The sequence below is a fragment of the Grampus griseus genome (assembly GCF_964374135.1).
Source record: "Grampus griseus genome assembly, chromosome: 10".
Taxonomy (NCBI): domain Eukaryota; kingdom Metazoa; phylum Chordata; class Mammalia; order Artiodactyla; family Delphinidae; genus Grampus; species Grampus griseus.
Window position 1 is genome coordinate 22,994,128 of NC_139004.1, and position 23,167 is coordinate 23,017,294.

Genomic DNA, 23,167 nt, shown 5'->3' on the forward strand with positions numbered 1-23,167 from the left:
AGGGAGGGTGGGAGGGAGGGAGACGCAAGAGGGAAGAGGTATGGGAACATATGTATATGTATAACTGATTCACTGTTATAAAGCAGAAACTAAAACACCATTGTAAAGCAATTATACTCCGATAATAAATAAATAAATAAATAAATGGTTGTCATCAAAAAGAACACAAATAAGTGTGGCAGGCGTCCGAGCAGGGGTTCTGTCCCTGCTGGGCTGCCGCCCCCGTTGGGCTGCCACAATGGAACTCGGCGCCGAGTACCGCCGGGAGAAGCTGCAGTGGGACCTGGGGGTGGAAATGCAGGACATGACTCCCAGCCTTTGTGCGTCCAGCTTCCGGTCCTGGTGGTGTCGGCCAAGTTCGAGGGGAAGCCGCTGCTTCAGAGACACCGGCTTGTGAACACTTGCCTAGCAGAAGAGCTCCTGCACATCCATGCCTTTGAGCAGAAAACCGTGACCCCAGAGCAGTGGACCCGTGAGCAGCAGAAATAAGGCACCCAGACCTGCACACCTATTAAATTATGAATCAGACCCCCACCCCCACAGAAAAAGAACACAAATAACAAATGTTGGCCAGGATGTGGAGAAAAGGGAACCCTTGTACAGTGTTGGTGGGAATGTAAATTGGTGCAGCCTCTTGTGGAAAACAGTATGGAGGTTTCTCAAAAAATTGAAAATAGAAGTACCATATGACCCAGCAATTCTACTCCTGGGTATATATCTGAAAAAAACAAAAACACTAATTCGAAAAGATATATGCATCCCAAAGTTCAGAGCAGCACTATTTACAATAGCTAAGATATGGAAGCAACTGACAAAGGTATCAGTTGGATACAAAAGTATCCAACAGATGAATGGATAAAGAAGATGTAGTACACATATACAATGGAGTATTACTCAACCACAAAAAAAGAAAATCTTGCCTTTTGCAACAACATGGATGGACTTGGAGGGTATGATGCTGAGTGAAATAAGTCAGAGAAAGACAAATACTGTATGCTATAACATATGCGGAATCTAAAAAATAGAACAAACTAGTAAATATAACAAAAAAGAAACAGACTCACAGATATAGAGAACAAACTTAGTAGTTACCAGTGGGGAGAGGGGCGGGGGGAGAGGCAAGATAGGGGTTAGGGATTAAGAAGTGCAAACTACTATGTATAAAATAAATAAGCTACAAAGGTATATTGTACAACACAGGGAATATAGCCAATATTTTATAATAACTATAAACCTAAAAATTGTGAATCACTATGTTGTACACTTGAAACTTATATTGTACATCAACTACACCTCAATTCAAAAAAAAAATAGTCTCATCTTAAAAGTTTCAATTCAATGGGGCTTCCCTGATGGCGCAGTGGTTAAGAATCTGCCTGCCGGGCTTCCCTGGCGGCGCAGTGGTTGAGAGTCCGCCTGCCAATGCAGGGGACACGGGTTCGTGCCCCGGTCTGGGAAGATCCCACATGCTGCGGAGCAACTAAGCACATGTGCCACAACTACTCAGCCTGCGCTTTAGAGCCGGCGAGCTACAACTACTGAAGTCCATGCCCCTAGAGCCCATGCTCTTCAACAAGAGGAGCCACCGCAATGAGAAGCCCGCACACCGCAACGAAGAGTAGCTCCCGCTCAGAGTGGCAGAGTGGAAGTGGAAGAGGTGGAAGAGGTGGAGTTAAACTCGGGTCTTCATTCACTGTTTACCTCATTAGAGCTGAATCTCAAGTGATGAATAACTGCTCAGCACCCTCCTCATAAAACCTTTATCCTTCAGCTTTTTCTTCTCTAGGCTTTCAATGACAGGTCCTTGGACCTAGCCTTTAATCTGTTTTGAGTTTTGAGCCAAGCAAGAGAAACCAGACACCCTCCCCATTCTTGGGGAGCCCCCAGCCTGAAAACGAATTTTGGACATGCAGACACAAATAAACCCATCTGTGTGTACAATGAACAGTAGGAAATGTGTCATCAGTTTTGACATTTATGGCATTAATTTGCCCTGACAGGTGCATTCTGCTTTTTAAAATATTTGCAGCATCTCAGGCCTCACCCTTGAAAGAATTTGAAGATGACACAAGCAGAGTTGCTCCATTTTTGGCTTAGGACCCCACCCAAGAGTTTTTAAGGCAGCATCCCTGAATCAGGGCAGCTTCAAGGTATTTTTGATTTTCTCCACCCAGGAGAGTTTTTCAGCTCCTCTGCTCTACCCATGGGAGAGATGGTGTGTGACGATTCACTTAACCATCCATCAGATCTTTACATAGGACACATATGCCAGTTACTATGTGTGGCTCTGAGGACACAGTGGAGAGCCATATAAACAGCTTCTGCCTTCAACGTGCCTGGCGGAAGCTCGTGGACATTGCTGTCATGTAGATGCAAAAGTTATGAAATATTTTAGTGTTCTACACCCTCTTTGGGAACCTTAAAAAAAACTCATGGAGCTTTCAGCAGTGACATTTACCATCGGTCATGTAACCACATGGGGCAGCAAGCAAAGTGAGGTACAGATGCACCCCTGAGCAGAGGCATTTTCTCTCACACTGAGACCACAACAGACACATTCTTCCTTGTTCTGATTAGTATTCACTGCTTGTGTTTAGCTGCTTGCAGTTGATACCCGATTTGTGAATGGAGCTGAAGTATAACGCATCGTTGGATACTGGATCACAGAGCTGCAAGTGTTTAAAAAGCAGAACTCAAAAAAAAAAAAAAAAGAAGCAGAACTCACTAGTGAAGTCAGACAAATAACATAAATGTCAGGATTGATGAAAACTGGCAGTAGAAAAATTTGGATGTGGTAAAATTGTTACATTGACATGAATGAAGATTTAATCTGAATACAGAGCTAGCATGGGAAAAGAGATAACGGCGGGGGGGGGGGGGCGGGGGGAATGCAATGAAAAGAAACTGTGGAGACGAATGGCCTGAACAAAAAGAGGCTCCCAGACTGCCTGTATCTTCCTGATTAAATGTCTTGATGAGCCCTCTAGTGGCAATGGCTGGGTAGTGGTCCTCTGAGAGATGAGCCTCTCTTGGAAATTGATCGCCTGGAGTATCTCAGGGGAAGTTGGCTTGCATTACCATCTCACAGTGTCACACACCAGCTCCCTCCTTGTCTTGCACTTGCTGGGCACTGAGCACAGCATATGTCCACATATGTCTTGTAATTTATAAAATATGATAAGTGACTTTTGGTGAGTCGCTTAACATTTTGGAGCTGTGTTTCCCTACTTATAAACAGCTACACTGTTCATTCATTTACCCGTTCATTCATTCTACACATATTTACTAAATGCCAGCTCTGGGACAAGCATTGACGTCAGCACTGAGGCTACAGTAGTGAACAGGTGTCCTACCTTTGTGGGGTTTTTGTTCTAGTGACTGTAGGATGTCTGATGATTTTTGCCACAAATGAGTTCCTCCTTTTTTGACCATAGATGAGTTACAGACTGAAAACAGACACCAGAAAAGAAAAAGTCAAAAAACCTGGGTTCCAATCTAGTTCTTCCCCTTTATAGAGTGTGTAATCTCTCTCAGCCTTAGTTTATCCATTAATTAAGTGGGGTTATTATTGTCTGTCCTGCCTAGATCATTGTTAAATCAAGAAAAAGCTATATTTTTTCTCATAGCACAGTCCTTCAAACTACATGTAATGACAGTCAAAACAGCAATGCAGCTGTGGAAACAGTGTCCATGGCAACCAATGGTCCGGTCATTCTTTCCTGTCCCTGGGTCAAAAAAGTTCCAGAGTTTCTCTTGTCATTTTCAGGTGTTAAGCAGTATTGTTTTATATACATAAATGTCTAATCCAGAATAATTTGTCACCTTCAGGTGTTAAACAGTATCATTTTATATATATATGTATATATATATATATTTTTGTATACATAATAGATATGTATTATATTTGCATATATTTGTATATATATTATATATATTTGTATATATATTACAATTTGTATATATATATTTGTATATATATTTGTACATATGTATATATATTTATGTGTATATATAAATATGCTATATATATACACAAATGCTATATATATAAATGTTTTATGTATATATATATATACAAATGCTATATATATATAAATGCTATATATATAAATGTTTTATATATATATAAATGTTTTATATATATATATATATATATATATATATATATATACACAAATGCTAAAGGAACATCCCAAGAGGCACCTATGTGGGACAATAAAGGATCAACAGGTCCAGACTGAAACAGGAGTTTGGGGCCAAGGCCTCAGGAATAAAGAGAATTACTTCACCTGGCTACAGAAGTCTATGTCCAAGAAAAAGATAAAATTGATTAATTGTCATGCATTTGAATGGAGAGGAAAACTACACTGTTGAAGGAGAATTTGGTGACAGATTAGTGATAAATTTATATACAAGCCATTAAAGGAACACCAAATATATCTACATTGTTCTGGCTGTCATTCCATAAGGCTCAGCTGAGAACTTGCTCCTTCAGCCCTTCTAAAGATTTCAAAAGCTCCTAACAGCCTTTGTAAAATCCCTTCCTGTTTAATAAACCTAGAATAATCTCTAGTTCCTTCACTCAACCTTGACTGATACAACTTGTTATTAAAAATAGGAAGATAAAAGCCAACTGAGTATTGAAATGTTTGCAACTAGCGAAAGAGAACTAAAGATTGGGAAAGTGGTAATAAGGACCACAGCTTTTTGTTATAAGTCTTGTAGGACCTTCTGCCTTTTAAAATTATATACATGTATAAATTTGGTAAAAATTTAAAATAGTCAAATGAGCAAAAACACATTTGGGAAATAATATACAGTAAGACATATACTGGGTTTAAAAAATAAGCTCCACCATCCATGCAGACTGTGTTGTTTCTTTAAAAGTCGTGTCTGAAACATTCCCACATCTTGGAACATTTACAAATGTATGATAAGGACACCTCTCCTAAATGTATATGCCTCTCAGTTTTTCCTGACAACATATTACAGGTTGTCTTCATTTATCCCTTTCCCCTGGTATCCTGAGATTGGTATCCTTACACTTTTTAGTGAATGCGGCACCTCGCATTTCTAGCAGGTATCGAATAAATTTCAGGGCCCTATATTCTCCACCTTTCCATCTACTGCTCTCCTCTACACCCTGCAGAAACCCAAGGCTTCCTTAGCTTCGTGCCAATGAAGCAGCTGCGGTCACAAATAAGCTTGTGCCTGTGGGGACCAAGGAGATTCAATGTATTTTCAATCCCCTCAGTCTTGGTTTGTGCCCAAGAGAAGGCAGCTGCTCTTGAACTTTCAGACTCTCAAGTGACTCAACTCTCCAATTCCCAGGGTTCTGCGTATACCCTCCTTGATGTCATCTTCCAGACCGTGCCAGATGTTGGGCAAGTCTTCAAAGTTGACTTAATCAAGATCTAAATCCCAAAATCCTCCATCAGTCACCTATGAGCTCCAATGGCCCTGCTGGGGTCCTGAGGGAGATAAGTGTGAAACATACTCCAGGCAAAATCACTCTTTAAGGATGGTCCATGGGAATTACTCAGAGCCCCCTCCTGCTGGTGAGGGACACTTCGCCCCTCTTTTGAAGGCCCAAGAGTGAAGGACTCATGGGACATGTGACAGGGCATGGTGAGGCGGGCTTCTACACAACCGTGCCTCTTGTCTAGGCAAAGAGTCATTGCGATTAGACATGTTCACTAATCCAGCTTACTAAGGTCAGAAGCCACAAAAGAGTTAGGGCCAAACCTCAGGAATAAAGAGTCCCCTTTCCTGGAATGTCCTCAATTTCTCATTAAGGACATTTTTTAATGTCCCTCCTCATCCTCCTCCTTTTCTTCCTTTTCTTCCCCTCCCCCACTCCTCCTCCTCCTCCTTCTTTTCATTTTGCAATAATTCTAGACTCACCAAAACAATTACAAAAATAGTTCAGATATGTCCCACACAACCTACAGCCATCTTACCCCAATGAAAGCATCTCACGTACTGTAGTACGTTGCCAAAACCAGGAGTCAACACACTTTTTTTCCTCAGGTAGATTTGGTACTTGAAACTCCAGAAATGTCTTTCCATCATGACTAACAAAACAGGTTTATAGTTTTCAAGGTGCTGCCCTTTGAAGAGGAAGTGCTTTGAGTCCAATCCAAGCCAATGCTTGAGGCACAAGACTCTGCAGTTTTCTGGTCTAGTTTGTTTGTGAAGAGCTGAGATTCGCTGGAGCATCAAAAAAATGGAAATGTTCCTGCAGATTGTCACCAGAGAGAGCGGAACTGATGGATGTTAGAAGATAATCCGGGGATGGGTCCTCAGCAGCGGGGAGAGCTAAACGGCCAATGCAGGTGGTTATTGGAGAAGTTATCTGGATTGTTTTTAATGAGAGACATTTCTCACCTCAATGGGTTTCCTAATGAGTTTAGGTGGTGGAAAACATCATTAAAACAGAAGAAACATCAGTATTTTCCTGGCCCTGAGGGTAATCCACCTACTTTTCCTGGATGAAGTCCCTTCTGAAGAGATATACCATTCTCTTTTAAGAAGATGGGTGCAGAAACCCAGGAATTCAACCCGCGGATTTCCCTGGTGGTCCAGTGGTTAAGACTCCAGGAGGGGCGTTAGCCTAAGGGGTCCCTGCGGAGAAGCCCCCAAGGCAGCGAGCTGAGAGGAGGCCCCGTTTTCTCCTCCGTCATCCTCATCACGGCCTCACACCTCAGCCTCAGCGATAGGCCCTCTAGAAGCTGCCACACAAACGATAAAATCCCCAGGTCCTGGAGCAGCACAGCTAAAACCCCTAAACCGCTAAGGGTGAGAGTGGAAGGAAAGAAAAGGAGAATAAGGAGAGCAGGCGAGAAGGAAGAAGGCGCAGCGGCGAGGAAGGAGAAGCAAGTTGCAAAGGAACGGAGCAGGGCCGGTCAGTGAAACGACCACAGGCCAGGAGGCGGCATCTCCCGGGGAGAAACAGCGCCACCCAGCTGTCCAGCTCCGCGCGGCTTGCCAGGGCTTCTCTTTGTCCTGCCGTTTCCAGCCGGCGCTGCCCTTTCTGTGCTCCCGGCTACCGCCGCTGGTGAGTGGCGTTCATTGAGGTCCTCAGCCGGGAGCCTGGGGCGGTTTCAGGGTCCGAGTGGGATTCGGTGAGCGTCGCGGGGACCGTCTCACTTGCGGTGCAGCGGGGTGGGGAGTGGGGGCGGGGGAGTGGGGGGAGTCGGGGGCGGGGTGAGGCCGGGGAGGGGCCGGGAGCGGCTCGCGGCCTGTGGCCACCAAATAACGTTCCGGCTTTTCAGTCTCTTTCCGACTCCCACCCTCTGCTCCCCCTGCTGCACCCGCCCTCCCTGCTTTCCTCTTCCTCACACATCCGCGTCCTCCGACTGCCCTGGGTGGGAAGGCTGCCCCCAAGCCCGGGTTGCTCCCGTCAGAGGCGATCAAGGGCTCTTGGAGGTCCGACGCTCAGGCGGCCACTTCCCACCGGTGTGCGGGACGCCCTCTTAGGCCCCTGAGCGCTGTCCTCTCCTCCTGTTCTCAGCTCTGCCCTCTTCCCGTTTCTGGCCTCGGGAATCAGGGGGCTTCCAGGCAGGCAGCGCTCAAGGGCCTCAGGCCTTGGAGTTGAGGGTCTCTTTCTAGTGACTGGAGCTCTAGGAAGGGCCCAAGGGCCCTGAACCACACTTCCTACTGCTGTGGGCACCGTGGCCGATCCTGGCTTTCACTGAGGGAAGCGACAAAAAATGTTTGCACATATTCAGATACAGGTAAGTTATTCTGTCTTATACATGAACTAAGTTGAATTTTGCACTAAGTAACTTGCCTCTTTGTGGCCTGTCAGACATACATTGTACATCTGCTTTAATTATTAAAGGAAAGGGCACATTGACCAGAAGTAAAGAATGTCCATGTTAAAAATAAAGACTAGGGCTTCCCTGGTGGCGCCGTGGTTGAGAGTCTGCCTGCTGATGCAGGGGACGCGGGTTCGTGCCCTGGTCCGGGAGGATCCCGCATGCCGCGGAGCGGCTGGGCCCGTGGGCCATGGCCGCTGAGCCTGCGCGTGCGGAGCCTGTGCTCCGCAACGGGAGAGGCCACAACAGTGAGAGGCCCGCATACCGCAAAAAAAAAAACACAAAAGACTAAATGCCCCTCTTCCTGGGACTCCAACGCTGGTTCACCTTTGATGATAAGACTCCCTTCCCAGGTGCCAAGGCCATACAGTATGTGCTGCACGTGTGCGTGCTGGTCTGTTTGTTTTTTTTAAACCTTGGAGAAATGTAGCCCTGACTTGTTCAATGTTTGTTCTGACAAGTTATAAAACTGTGCTGAAGGGGAATTCCCTGGCGGTCCAGTGGTTAGGACTCAGAGCTTTCGCTGCCGTTGGCCGGAGTTCAATCTCTGGTCTGGGAACTAAGATTCTGGTGCGAGGCAGCCAAAAAACTACCCCCCCAAAAAAACAACAACAACAACAAAAAACGACTGTGCTGAAAACCCTGCTTCTCCAGAGCAGTTTCTCAGAGTTATCTGGGAAGCTGGCATCCCGGCTAGTCCTTAATTTGGCTCAAAGAAAACACTCTACTCTTTTTCTTTTTTTTTTTACTATATTTTTTATTTTTTGAATTTTATTTTATTTATTTTTTTATACAGCAGGTTCTTATTAGTCACCCATTTTATACACATCAGTGTATATATGTCAATCCCAATCTCCCAATTCATCACACCCTCTACTCTTATTATAGATTGTTTATTCATTATTTTCACTGAGAGAAGTTAGGGTCTGACCATTTTGGAGCCAAGGGATTCTTCCTGTGATTTCTGTGGTCTCCACTGCCCCCGCCACCAATGTTAATTCTTATTTTCTGCTGTGCCCCTGTTCCCACCCCTGATTCTCTCCTTGCCTCCTCCCCTGCCATCTCTTGCGCCCCCTCAGGATTTGCCCTCACCCTCCCTGCTGTTCCCTCCTCCCTGAGGTTCTCTGATCCCTTCCTAGGGCGTCCTCACCCTCATCCTCTCGTCCCTCATGGGTCTTTACCTGCAAGGATCAGTCACCCGCATGGCTCCTACCTTCCCCCAGCTTTCACTGACCTTACATTTCTGGGATTGACTTTTGCCCACACTCACTTTTGCCCAGTATGAATTCCCTACATCCCCACTAGTTTCAACACCAGGGGGAGCTGTGGTGATGGACCTTGACAATTGTACCCTGAGCACAGTGCACAGCCCCTGTGGGAGGACCTCTCCCCCGGTCTTGGCACCCATCCTCCTACCTCCGCCGCAGTGCAGGCACCAGCTCTTGGCCCTCATTAACTGTGGGCCTTTCACCCAGCACTGCCCCTTCCCCACTCCTGCATCCCAAACGTCACCCTCTGGAGGCTTCCACTCTCCAGGCCTCAGGTGCTGGACTCCACTTGCCCTGGTCCCTCTGCACCTACCCCCATGGCACCTTGCCCAGCTCGCACGCCGTGTCCACCTGCCGTGGGCCCTCACCACGTTCTCATCAATCACAAGCTTCCTCCCAGGAATCACCACGCCATCCTCACCCTCCCTCAACCAGAGCACCCCTCCTCTCCTGTCTTCACCCTAACCCAAGAGCCCCCAGAGTCACCCCTGAGGCATGCTCATCCCCTGCCCCCCAATCCACCCTCAACACTGTCTCCTCTGCAGCCCCTTGCCCTTCCTCCCTCCCCAATAGGAATACTACCCTTGGTCCAACTGCCCACCTCCTTGGCCTTCATCACCCTCTCTTGGGTTCACTGACCCCAGTGGGCTCTCACTACATCAACCATGTATCCAAAATCCTTGTTGATGCCACTTGGTCAGTTGGCCTTTCCCTACAGGGGGTCTTCCCCCAGCCCTGCCCCTCCTGTGCTGGCTGCCTGACCCACGCCCTCTGTGGAGGTGTGACCTGCCCCCAACCACTCCCACCATGCAGGTCCCTCCCAATGTGCACCTTCGCTTTCCAGTTCTATTTTCTCTTGCCAACCCTCCTTCTAATTCTCCATGACCCTTGGGCACATGGCACTGACTCAGGCCCCCAACACCCACCTCTCCCAGGGGACACTGGCAGGTCCAGCCACCTCCCCACCTGGGGCCTCACCATGCCTCTTGCACTCTGGGCCCAGACTGCTTCACCTCCACCAGGGGTACTGGCCCACCTTCCACTCTCTTAGGGCCACAGCCCAGCCCCTCAGGCCCCTCTGCCTCGTGCCTCACCCTCCCTTGAGCCCACCTTGTCCATGATGAGCCTGCCCCACGGGCAGCAGCCCTCGCTCTCCATCTCACCTGACCCGCCTCTGACCAGGGATGCCTCTGATCCTGGGCCTGACACTGCCCCTCCCTCCCCTCTGACTCCACCTCCCCTCACCCTGGTCTTCCTGCCTCTCCCTTGCCCCCTGCAGGCCAGCTTCTCCCCTTGGCCTCCTGCCTGGACCCTTAGGGAGCCGGTGCCTCCCTGTCCTGGCACTTGTCCTGCATGTTTGCCCATCTCCACCCCTCCCTCCACTCCTCAATTCCCCTCTCCTTCCCTTCTCTTTTTCTTTTTTCCCCTGTGTTGGAAAAATTCTCATTGTGGTCCCTTGTACATGTGCATGTTCTGCATCCTCAGTCCTGGAGCAGGTCAGGACAGCAGAACTTGTCTGGTAAACATTTGATGTGCACTTGTTTCCGGAAAGCTCTTTCATCTGCGGTTCCCCCTTCCCCAGGATCACACAGTCTTCATTACAACCTCACGGCGCTGTCCCGGGATGGATCTGTGCAGTCCAGCTTTTTCGCTGGGGGACACTTGGATGGCCAGGCCTTCCTGCACTATGACCGTGAGACAGGCAGGTAGAACCCCGGGGGCTGTGGGCAGACGAGCTGGGAGCTGAGACGTGGGACACAGAGTCCAAGGACTTGACAGAGACGTGGAAGGACCTCAGAGAGCTTCTAGCAGAAATCCTGGCCCTGCAGGAGGAGAAAGGAGGTGAGAGTGGGGAGGGTCCGAGAGTGCTGGGAGGCCTTTCACTGGATTTGGGGGCAGGGGCCAGAGGATAGGGGTCTGTGAGTTCAGCAGGGGGGTGGCCGTGACTCAGCAGCCCTGGGAAGACATGAGGGGAGCAGGGAGGGGGCCCTCTGGCTGGAATTTCTCACTTGGGTGTGAGGACAGAGGGACACGGGGACTGGAGGAGTCACTGCTGGTGGGGTGGGATGCAGGTGTGAATTCCCTCCAGGAGATCTGGGCTGTGAAATCCGAGAAGACAACCACGCCTGGGGCTTCAGGTTTCGCTACTATGATGGGGAGCTCCTCCTCTCCTGTCACCCAGAGACCCACGGATGTACAGCGCCCCAGTCCTTGGTTCGGAACTTGGCCATGGAAATGGAGAAGTCCTGGGACACAGATGGCTTTCAAAGCAAGTATTACCAGGCCCCCGTGCAGGGAGAGCTTTGTGGAAGACTGCAGGGCTATCTGGAATCCTGGACAGGCTTCAGGGAGAGAACAGGTACTGCTCCTGGGCCAGGGCCCTTCCTCTCCCCCAGAGCCCTAGAGCCTCCCCGCCGTGACTCTGCACACGGAGACCCTCCCTGTCCTCTGGGTGCACATTTGCTCTGCTGGCGTGGTGTCCTGCAATCTCCTGCTCCGTTAAATCCACTGTAGAAAGACGGGCAGGTCGGGAGGGGAATGAACCGCACCAGTGACGATCACCCAGGGGAGCAGTGGGCCCTCCGACAGAAACTGCACCAGGGAAGAGGGGTGTCAGGCAGGAGAGGAAGCCCCTAGACCAGGGTGGGCGCCCCTGGCTCCCAGCCTGCCCGTCCCAGAAAGTTCCCTCCTGGTCCCCAGGAGCCCACCCTGCACGGCCCCCTCCTCAGCATCAACACGTGGATCCAAGAGAGTGAGGCCCCATCCCAGCCGCTCCTCCTGCCCGGCTGAAGGAACGGGGCCCCAGGGTGCAGAGCAGACTTGGAGCAGGTCTGCGGTGGACGAGGGCTCAGCCAGAGGTGGAGCGTGTTCTCTCCGTCTCCCTTAGAGGGAGCAGGGCTTGGCCCCGGGCCTCACTGGCTCTGTGCTTTCTCCCACAGGGCCCCCAGCCGTGAACGTGACCCACAGCCAGGACTTGGAGGGCACAGTCAACCTCACATGCTGGGCTTTCGGCTTCTTTCCCCAAAATATCTCTGTGGCCTGGTTTCCAGATGAGGAACCCATGAGCCAGGAGGCCCAGCGGTCTGGGGGTGCCCTGCCTGATGGGAACGGGGCCTACCGGACCTGGGTGACCAAAAGTGTTCCCCAAGGAGAGGAGCAGCGGGTCCAGTGCCACTGGAACACAGCGGGAATCACAGTGCACACACTGTGCCCTCTGCTGAGCCTGGGGTGATCCTGGAGGGGCTTGTGACCCTGGATCAGAGGCCAGGGTCAGGGAGAGGAGAGCAGGCCTGTGGCTCTGGGGTGCCTGGGTTATATATAATAAGTCCCTCTCTCAGGAGAGACCCTGTTGCATCAGAGTCAATGGTGGACCATCCTGGGTGTTGCTGCCTTTGCTCTTGTTTTTATCATCGGGCTTTCTGTCCTTTGCTACTCGAAGAAGAAGAAGAAGACAGCATTAGCTGTGGGGAGCCCAGGTGAGAAATCTGGGCGCGGGTGGGGCTGGGAGGGCCTCTGCCTGGGATGTAGGGTCCCCCTCGTGTCCCTCTGCACAGATGTGAGAGGATGACAAGCCTCTGTTCCAAGAGTTGGACATTGGGGTATTTGTGAGGGGAATGGGAGCCACGTCTGCTCTAACCCCTTGGTTCTGCCTAAAGCCAGGGCCAGGCTGGGGCCCTTAGTGTCCAGCGAGGCCTCTCCTTGCTCGGGTGAGACTGGGCAGCAGTGAGGGTTGCAGCTCCTTTTGTTCTCATCTCTTTTTCTCTACTCTCAGGCTCACCAGGGCTTGTCTGGGGAGCATGTGTTGGATCATGTGCTGGTTGGGAGGGTCTAGGTGATCCTGGAATCAGAGGGAACCTGAAGTAAAGTGTTTGTGACCTGGTGAGGAGGGGTTAAAAACTGAGGAGGAATTCAGAGGAAAGGTGATTTCCTGTCTGCATTTCTCTCCCCCAATTTTTCGCCAGTATTAAGAATCCAAGTAGAAGAGTCATAAGGCCCAAACTAGGGTTCAGTGGATGGTGCCAGAGCCCTGCCTGTGACGCTCCCTCGTGAGGCCCCACCTAGAAATGTTTTGCAACCTCTCCAGTTCCTCCTCCATGAGCTGTCTTCTGAGTTTCGATTCCTCTGGGTCACCCCCAGCCTGCATCCTTCTCAAGTTCCCATGCTTGCTGGGATTTCCTTCATATGGAGGAGTAGTGAGCAGATACCGCGTGACCGTTTAGGGAGAGGAGACCAGCCAATCCTTGGACACCTGGGGTCACTGATTTTATCTTACCTCCAGGTTCTTCCCTGTCCAGCCCCTCAGGACACAGTCCAAGGGCTCTTTAGAGGAGGGCACTGGGTCTGCGTTCTGTGGCCTCACCCTGCCCTCCCTGAGCCAGTTCCCTTGCTCACGGTGGTCACTGCCCTGTAGATTTGGACAAGGGGATGGTCACACTGATTTCCCCATAATCAGGTTGCTTGAGGGGAGAGGAAAAGAGCAGCAGAGCTTTGTGTTTGGCAAAGAGCAAAGGCAGAGCGTGGAACAGTGAAAGGGTGGCGTGTGCAGGCTCAGCTCCTTCTGTTGATGCCACCTCTTTGTGTCACTGGCGTGCTTGGGGACGCGGTTTCTCATCCACGAGCCTAATTCCCTTATCATTTGGCCTTCAGCCTGGGCATACAGGGATGGTTAGTCACCCTGCCCCACAGCGAGAGGCTCTGTCCATGCAGCACCCAGAGCGGGGGACCAGGCAGCTCTGTAGTTGCTCCTGTTCTCACCTGGGGCACCCCCGACCCCTCCCCACCCACCCCACCCCCAGGGAACGTGAGTTCTGGTTCCCTTGAAGCAGAAACGGTTGTCTTGTATGTCACTGGAGCATTTGCTGGGAAAACAGTGTGAAGATCATGTGCTAACTTCTCAAAATTACTTTTTAAATTTTTGATGTCCAATAAAAATGTTTATGATTTCAGGTGGCAAAGCTCAGTAGGATTTCCTCCAATACTGATCTTGCGGTGCATATTAAATGAAAGAGGAATTCAAATGGGGTGCTCCCTGTGGGAGGTGGAGGGTGGCAGTGGCAGTCGCAGGGTGCAGAGGGGGCCAGGTACAGCCTTGGGCTGGGGGTGTCCCCCCCATCCACATTGAGCAGCAGATCCCTACAGGAAGGGAGGGCGGTCCTGGTTGAATCCTTGCCTGGAACAGGGCAGAAGGGACTGTGTAGCCTCAGCCTAGCAGCAGCACTCGGGGTGGAGCTGGGATTCCAGGAGCCAGTGGACCAGGAAGGAGCAGGGAAGGCCAGGCCTCTGCAAGCCAGGGGTGCTCCAGGGGCAGGTCAGGGGCAGGGCCTGTGGCAGCCCAGTTTTTCTAGATGGGGCTGCTGTCACCTGGGCTTCCCAATGGGCTTTCCAGTTAGGAGCTGCTGGCTCAGGGCTGGGGGCGGGCAGGAGGCTGTGCTGCAGGTGGAGGTCAGGGCCTGAGGTGGAGCCGGGCAGTGGAACAGGTGCTTGTGCGGGTGAGGAGGCCCGAGAACGGAGGAGAGGAAGGAGTTGTGTGTGTGTCCACTCCCAGGCCTGGAGGAACGCGGAGTCGGGACCCATCTGTGATGGAGCCTCGCACTGTGTCAGGGATGGGTCCGGGCTTAAGGTGGGAGGGCTTTGGGTTTCCACTCCTGGATCTTGTCCTTTCGTCCTGCCGACCTTTGTCCCTGTCGTGGACGGTGGTGGAAGCAGGGACAGGTGATGATGTTGGGGAGTCAGGGGAGGAGCCCAGCAAGGGCTGGGCGAAAAGGGAGCAAAATAGGCACGGTGTTTTCTTCCCTCAGAGAAAGGCAGAACCTGACTTTGGAGCAACTGAAGGAGAATCTCTGAAGGAATAAAGAGCAATATTCTGCAGCCAATTGGTCATTTATTTATTGGTTTTTCCTTTTCCCCAGAGCCGTTAGCCTACAAGACCTGGATCAATGCCAGATGCAGCCAAGTGACCATAATGGCCTCACACAACTGGGATTTCAGTCCTCGTTGTCAGACCCTGCGTCCATCAGTTTGACGGGAGGAGCTTAGAATCTGCCGCCAGAGCCCTGAATTCAGCTCCCTCTTCTGGTCTTACTAGCACTTTCCCTTTTGTGTGTGTTCTGTTATTTATTTTATTATTTTTATGTTTTATTTGTTATTTTTTTAAGGTGTAGTTGATTTACAATATAGCACTTTCCCTCTTTTTTAATTTTTTATTGAAGTATAGTTGAATTATTGAACACAATGCTGTGCTAATTACTGCTGTACAGCAGAGTAACTCAGTTATACATATATATACATTCTTTTTCATATTCTTTTCCATTATGATTTATCACAGGTTATTGAATATAGTTCCCTGTGCTATACAGTGGGACCTTGTTGTTTATCCATCCTATATATGCCAGTTTGCATCTGTTAATCCCAAACTCCCACTCCATCCCTCTCCCACCCCCCTCCCCCTTGGCAACCACTAGACTGTTCTCTATGTCCCTGAGCACTTTCCCTCTTGAAGCCTCAGTTTCTTCATCTATGAAATGAGAAAACTAGTGTTTATTTCCCGTTGTGGTGGGGACGATTAAAACCGTTCCTATATATGAGGTGGCTGCAGCTGCACTACACTAGTCACTAACTATTTTTGTTTTTTTATGTTATAATAGAATACATGGATAATAATTCAGTTATTACAAATAAGCTTTATCAGGAAGTTTCCTCACTGTGGCTTCTCCCAAAATGACTAATAGCAGATTTCTGGAAACTTGAGGCTCCCTTCACACCCTGTCACACGTGTACATGCATTACTTCATGTCTGCAATATCTGTATAATTTCACATCAGGAGTTTTAATTGCTCTTTAAATGCGCATGTCTGGTCTGTGCTTTATTTCACGTGTCTGGGAAGGGACAGCGAGTAAGATTCTGGGGAGAAGGAGAGGTCTATCTCTCTGCCTTGACGCGGCACTAAAAATTCTCCACCTCTCTCTCCCCTCCAGCTCCCAGTGACTGACAGATTCACAGCAAAGCACAAAGGGCTGGGAGAAAATGCACCTGGGACCAGTGTTCAGGGGCTGGCCCTGGGTGGGGGAATCTCGCCTGAACAGTTGTAACCTTTATGTGATGGAGCAGAGCAGAGCTGAAGGGTGATATCACGGGAGGGGGAAAGGGACAGGGCTTTGGGGTCTCCTGATTATGAGGAATAGGGATCGGTCTGCTTCTAGGGTGATGAGACTGCTGGGGACCCTTGGGTGGAGGTGAGAGAGAAAAGGAACGCAGAAGGTGGAGGAATCAATCAAGCATCAGCATCTCCACCAGTTCAGACTGATTTCTGCAGGGCAGATGGGGAGGTGAGATTTCTCCATCTGATCCTCAGTCCTTCCTGACTTCTGGTCTTGGGGCACACAGGTGAGTGGTGCTCTTCTTCTTCAGGACAACCTTAGCCCCGCCCGGGTAAAGCACTGCTGGCCGAGTGTACTAGGGGGCGCCTCCCACAGACTCGAGGCAGCTGACAGGAGCGCTTTCTGCAGCAGGACCTGCCTGGAAGCAAGAGGATAATGAGGGGCTCTAGTCAGGTACTGTTCCCTCCGTGCCTGGTCCACAGGGTGCCCAGTAAGGTAACAGGGAAAGAGAATTCATTCATGCATCTATTTATCCAGATAGGTGTATACTGACGTATTCTTTCATGTTTTTATTCAGGGTTGATGTCGTTCACACACTTGTGGCTGCATGTTTCCATTCGAGTATTCTTGCATTTTAGTCAGCTCTCAAGTGTCATTTGTTGTACTCAGTTGTCACTAAGCATAAACTTTCATACTCGTTCATTTTTGTGGTTTGTTTGTTTGCCGTGCCACACAGCTTGCGGGCTCTTAGTTCCCCGACCAGGGATTGAACCCGGGCCCACAGCACTGAAAGTGCTGAGTCCTAACTGCTGGACTGCCAGGGAATTCCCAGTGTGGTTAATTTAATCTGTAAATTAAGAGGTCAAATATCTGTGCTAGTTTTCTCATAAAATAGACTATTATTGTATTCCTCTCTGATTCTCCTCAATTTCTACTTCCCAGAGGTGACCACTTTCCATATTTTTTAGCTGATTCTTTTGGCTTTTACTTCCAAGTCTCTAAACAAAATGCCTTGTTAGAACTGATGCTTGATTTTTCTGCCGCAGACACTGTCGCATCACATAGTGGCTGATGCAATAGTTAATAGTCATTGCTTTCTTTCACGCTTCCCATTCCTTCACTTTCCCAGTTTATTTATATAGTGATCGTGTTTAGTTCATTCAGCTTTTTCTTTTGCATGACTAATACACTCGTGTAAACTCTACTACTTCTCACTTTCTGCACAACCTCTTGTTCTCCCTGAGTTAATAATTGCCTTTGTTTTTGTCTGATTCTTTCCTATGTAGCTCTCACTAATTGAACTTTGATGTTTCTCATATTTATATGATTCTTTCAAGAAGTGAGGATACTTTGGGCATTCTATCAATTTTTCCTTTTTGGAGATAACCTCCTGGGCCCTTCTGATGTGCTCCCACCTGGACTGGAATCTTCTACATCTGGAGCAGAGCCACCCTCCCAGGATGTCCCTCCACCACCATCTGGGCAGTGCTTTAAAGTGCTGTGGATACTGTACAGCACAGGGAACTCTGCTCAATACTCTGTAATGGCCTATATGGGAAAAGAACCTAAAAAAGAAAAAAAGAGTGGATATACGTATATGTATAAATGAATCCCATTGCTGTACTCCTGAAACGAACACAACATTTTAAATCAACTATACTCTAATAAACATTTTTTTAAATAAGTAAAGTGCTGTGGAGCCACCTGAGCATCCTGCTAAAATGCAGACTGTGTAAGGATGTCAAGGATGGGACCTGTGAGCTTGGTTTTCTATCCAGTAAGTATGATGCTGATTCTGCCGGTTCATGGATGATAGATGAGGCAGAAAGGATCTCTTTGTCTTTCTCCCGTGCTGTATGTCCAGTTTTCTGTAGCCTACACCTTTCTCTCTTTTTTTAATATAGGCCTTACTAATACATTTTAATTAAGGAAGTAATGTGTTTTGTTTCTCAATGAGTTAGGCTTAATTAATTTTATTGTAGTAAAAAAACGTATAACAGAAAATTTACCAGCTTCACCATTTTCTAATGTCCAGTACAGTGGTGTTAAATATATGCACATTGTTGTGCAATAGAGCATTAGAACTTCTTCATCTTGCAAAACTGAAACTTTATACCCACTGAACAAAAACGACAATTCTCTCTCCCCGCTGGCCCTGGCAGCCACCGTTCTCTTTTGTGTCTCTAAGAGTTTGACTGCTTTTGACCCTTCATGTAAGTAGAATCATGCAGTATGTGTCTTTTTGTGACTGGCTTATTTCACTCAGCATAAGGTCTTCAGCGTTCATCCATGCTGTAGCAAATGACAAGATTTCCTTCCTTTTTAAAGCTGAATAATGTTCAGTTATATGTATGTATCACATAATCTTTACCCATATATCTGTCAGTGCACAGTTTGCTTCTGCCTCTTGGCTTTTGTGAATAATGCTGCAGTGAACATGGATGTGCACACTTTCTCTGTTTTATACCCTCTCTCCTTTTGGTGGAATTAATATTTTAGTAGTTTCTTATCAGCAAATGTTTGAAGTACATGTTACATGTTTCAAAGTGTATTATTCTTCGGCTTGATGAATAGTTTGGCTGAAATTTGGAGGCACTGCTCCATGTTTTTCTTTCTTCTTTTGAAGAAATAGAGAGAGACAGAGGGAGAGAGAGAAGACAGCAGGGCAGCAGCTGCTCATGAGGTCTCTGAATTTCACACATTAATTACCAGCCTCTCTGCCCTGCCTTCCGTCTAGCACTGTCACCAGAGCACTTCTTAACTCACTATATTACAGTAAAGCCAAATTTGTCATTAGTATGATGGGTCAATGTTGTAATATGAGTAAATTCTTGTTGATATTTTATCCCTTTGAGTGCCCAAACTCTGGTAGGGTCCTGGAAGGAAACAGTTGGCCGAATCAAAGAGAGAAGTGGAGAGAGTGTAATGACCATGCTATTTACAGAGCTGTAGGCAGCTAATAGCGATAGAAGGCAGAGGTCCCGGAACCAGAAAAAGCCGGAAGCTGTTACCACCTCTAGACTGAAGGGACAGCAGAAGGAATTTGTTTCTAGAACCCAGCAGAGCTGTAGCCTCTGAGAGGGGTCACCGAACAAGTGATAGGGAGAGGAGTGAAGGGAGAGGAATGCAGGCATTACTGTAGCGCAGCCCTGGAGGAGAGAGTGGCCATCAATGCCTTGGATTCTCTCCTCCCACACAGTGGTCCCTGCAGTGCCTGCTAATGGCAAACCCAACCAGAAGCCAGAGAGCAAAGCCCCCAGGTGACGTGTTCTATGAGAATAACAGGAAATATAAGTGATGCTCCACAAGCGGTTCAGAACCTAGAGAGTAGACAAAGAACAGTTAGGATGTCGAGATTATGCAGGTTCTGTGAAATTAAAGACAAGATGTGTGTCTTCAATGATAAGAATAAATGTTGGAAAAATGACAGACATTAGGCTTATTCTATATGGCCCCATGGGTTATGTCTAAGTGAAAGGGAGAGGAAATAGCTACAGATATTCATGAAGAAGAACTATCTCCAAAGCCAGAAGGTGATGAGGTCTCCATTAATCAGGATGGACAAACACAGGCTGGACAACCACTTAAAAGGGACCTATGTTCATTTCGTGGGATGTGTATCAGAGCGTAAGCCTAGAGACCAAGGTCATGGTGGTAAATGAGAGTGGGTCCCTCAGATTCTACTAGCACATGAGAGCTCATGGCCTGTAGGTATTAACCTGCTGGAAAAAGGGACTGTTAACTCCCCTTGAGTTCTTCCCCCTAAAAAGTCGTGGCCCTGAGCTAACCTGCTTGTCCCATTGAATACTTATTTAACATGTGTTTTATGTTCCTGACGAATCTTGTGTTTGCCTTCACTTATATGCTTTAAATTCTACAAGGATCACGTATACTCATCTGTTAGATTTTCATTTGGAAAACCTCTTCACAACCCTACAAGTTCCACCTGACACTAGGAATTACATGGAACAGGTAATAAACATGTGTTTTTGTTTTCAATCACTCATCATTTTTCCTATTTTTAAGATAAAAATTGTCCAATAACATCTCTGTATATCTGAGGTCACATCCCCACAGCATTGTGTACTTTGTGAAGTCATCAGTTGGGTTATTTGTAAAAAACAAAAGCTGTCTTACTCTGTGGGAAAAGGGAATGTGTTGGGAATAACGGATATAGATTATAGACTCATAGGTGCAGCCGAAGAAGTAAGGCTCAGGGCGGTGGGGGCCAGGGCAGTGCTGGGACAGGGGCGGCAACTACTGGTCCTCAGTCTCATTAAGGAACGACCATTGAGATAAAAAATATAATACTGCACAATGTTCACACTCTTGCACTAGCTCAGGGTTCACATTCCCGTGACAGCATATCCAGTCGGTCTAGCTTGGGCCTGCTATCCACTCCTTCATTAAAAGAAGCAATCAGTATTGATCAACAGCCCTCCTGGCTGTATCCGGGTGGTATATCATAGTTCCCTAAAAGCATACAGGAGTGCACTAGCAAAGAACAGGCATGATATATAAAAACCTGTAATAAATATTCACTGCACAGGCAAAATAGTGGATTCCTTTTTAAAGACAAGCCTCAGAACCCAGATCATCCTCAGGTCACTGCGCATGACCCCGGTGTGACCAGGGAGGTGACCTTCGGCTGGGTCTGGAGCATCTCAGTTCTAGGCCAGGTACAGCCGTAGCAGGAGAGGGTCTTTGGGGCTGGGGCTCAAGAGGAAGAGGCCTCAGATGCCTCTGCATCTACAACTGATTTTCCCCCACAGGTTTAATGGGTTTAATAAGTTTACCCCTTCAGTTCCTATTTACAACACCCAATATTCCTTGGAAATACCAGACAGACCCAGCAATGGCCAACAGTAAAGTTCAGACCTCCAGAGTTTCAAAGTTCAGGTTCTCCAACCATTCTGCGTTGGAGTGGCACTTGTCCAAAACTGGTACTTCCGTATAGTTGGGGAACTTTAAATGTACTAGTGAAAAAAGCTTTTTCCTGTTCAAGGGGAAGAAAGAAAATCATTCCTCAAAACCCAGCAGATCGGGCTGTGAGATCTCTCCTCCTGTCCCAGCTCTTCAGGCAGTGGAGCAAGAGGCCAAAATCTAACCTGAGTTACAAGAAACAAGACAGTGATGGGTATAAAGGGAGTGACCAGGAGCAACAGATTCTCCTTTACCTCTTACGTCCAATATAGGTACTTCACAGAAAAACAAGAATAACAGGTCCACAAAATACAACAGCTAGAATTAGAAAAATCCACTCATCCAAGGGTGGTGGAAGGCTGGAAGGGGAAGTGGGAGGGGAAGTGGCACAGGAAGAAAGAGTATTCAAATCAGCCCAGGCACAGGGGCTGGCAAATGCTAGCAAAGAGCTGCAGAAAAACCCATGGTCAATAAAAACAAACAAACAAAAACATGTCGTCCTTTCAGACTCACAGGTGTTTAAAATCCATACCGGTGCCCAGAAGATTCTGCCTCATGTGCACCAGAAACAAAAGTCCCGATGCCTCAGAGAGAAGGGAATATGCACAGGGCGCTGGGTAGACTGGGTCCTGCCTTCCCTGGTTGGGGAGGGAAACAAGGGAAAGAGCTGCCACAGGGTCCTTCCAATCCCACCCATCCCCTCTGGATGGCAGGCGACTCAGTGCCCGCAGCCTGACGTTTGGCAGGCGTGCATCTACAGCTCTGTCATCTGATTCTCCTACTTCCATCCCATTACGTCTCCGAGTCAGAGGGCCTCTTCTTCCCTTGGTTTGTCTGATGGTTAGGCCAGAAAGCTATGAAAGTGATCATATAATAAGTCTCAAATTAATACTGTGATTTCTAGGGTAACTAATGGAAAAATAAAGGAATGTGTAACTAGAAAGCTAATTAAGAAGACTACAATACTGAAAAGTTTTTGGATAATCCAAAAGAAGGCAACAAAGAAAAACAATGAAGCAGAGAATAAATGAATTAAAAGATAGTAAGTGGCCAGGTGGTAGTAAACACAAGGGTGTCAGTAATCACATTAAATGTAAATGAACTCAAACACTACAATGAAGGACAAAGATGGTCAAGTGGGTAAAAATAAATGAATAGCTAATATGCTGTTTACAAAAGACACAATGTCAGTAGCAGGTTACAGAAATGTTGAAGGTAAAAGGATGGAAAAAAGAAATGCCATACAGACATTGATGAGAAACCACACAGAGATACTCCTTAGAAAGACCGCAGGACATGAATCTCCTTGGACATAAAGTACATGTATACAGTTTACAGCATCTTTAATATAGTTTATTTACCTGATGAGATCCTTGAGACAATGTAATGCCACATATTTGATACAGTGTGCAATAAGTGCACATTGAATGAAGGAATAAAGTGCCTATAATTCAGGACTTCCCTGGCGGTCCAGTGGTTAGGACTCGGTACTTTCATTGCTCTGGGCCCAGGTCCAATTCCTGGTCGGGGAACTAAGATCCCACAAGCCATGTGGTCAAAAAGAAGTGGCCAGTAATTCAAGTGCTATCCATATTTTAAAGAGGAGAGGCAACATCCTCGTGAAGTAAAGTAAAATAAACTAAATTAGGCCCTCTGGATAGCAGAATCGAGAACACATTCTCTGCCTTAAAGGAATCAGAACTCTACTTAGGGCAATATCATGTATCATATATGTCAAATATGCCAATTACTAGGATTGAATTGATACAGACCAGAAGGCAGCGAAAGCAAGTGTGGGGAAGGATTCATTGAATGCAGAGATAAGGGGGAATTGATTTGTTTTAAAGATGGATAGAAGTCTTCAGGACAAAAAAATAGGGGGGCAAAGGCCTTATTTGGACCAAAGCAAAAGACGAGCTCACCTACCCAGGTGGGCAAATGCCTGACCTAACCCTGCCCTGGACCCAGAGGAGACCCAGGCAAGCAGAGCTCCTGACCTGGCCGCACCTCCGTGGGTCCTAATCGTGGGAGATTTGGACCCCAGGAGACATTTTGAAA

General features: G+C 47.8%; 1 protein-coding gene and 2 pseudogenes across 3 annotated transcripts in view; 2 read left to right on the plus strand and 1 right to left on the minus strand.

The window, feature by feature from the left end:
- The first annotated feature begins 235 nt into the window (after nt 1–235).
- LOC309828774 (bolA-like protein 2) lies at nt 236–489 on the plus strand (annotated as a pseudogene). Its single transcript has one exon. The product of its transcript is annotated as a bolA-like protein 2 (transcript).
- A 5,805-nt stretch (nt 490–6,294) lies between these two features.
- LOC309829129 (MHC class I polypeptide-related sequence B-like) lies at nt 6,295–12,799 on the plus strand (the record flags this gene model as incomplete). The annotated part of the gene is given in 9 exon segments (XM_082664822.1): nt 6,295–6,335; nt 7,612–7,736; nt 10,671–10,793; nt 10,796–10,930; nt 11,161–11,178; nt 11,181–11,447; nt 12,028–12,258; nt 12,261–12,357; nt 12,745–12,799. Coding segments are annotated over 9 exon segments (1,092 nt in total).
- A 1,422-nt stretch (nt 12,800–14,221) lies between these two features.
- The window catches only part of LOC309829130 (MHC class I polypeptide-related sequence B-like), a 125,881-nt pseudogene continuing 116,935 nt past the window's right edge, over nt 14,222–23,167 (minus strand). Inside the window, exons 6-7 of the transcript in view lie at nt 14,450–14,538; nt 14,222–14,258 (exon numbers count right to left, since the gene is read on the minus strand). The product of the transcript in view is annotated as an MHC class I polypeptide-related sequence B-like (transcript). The remainder of the gene's footprint in view (nt 14,259–14,449; nt 14,539–23,167) is intronic.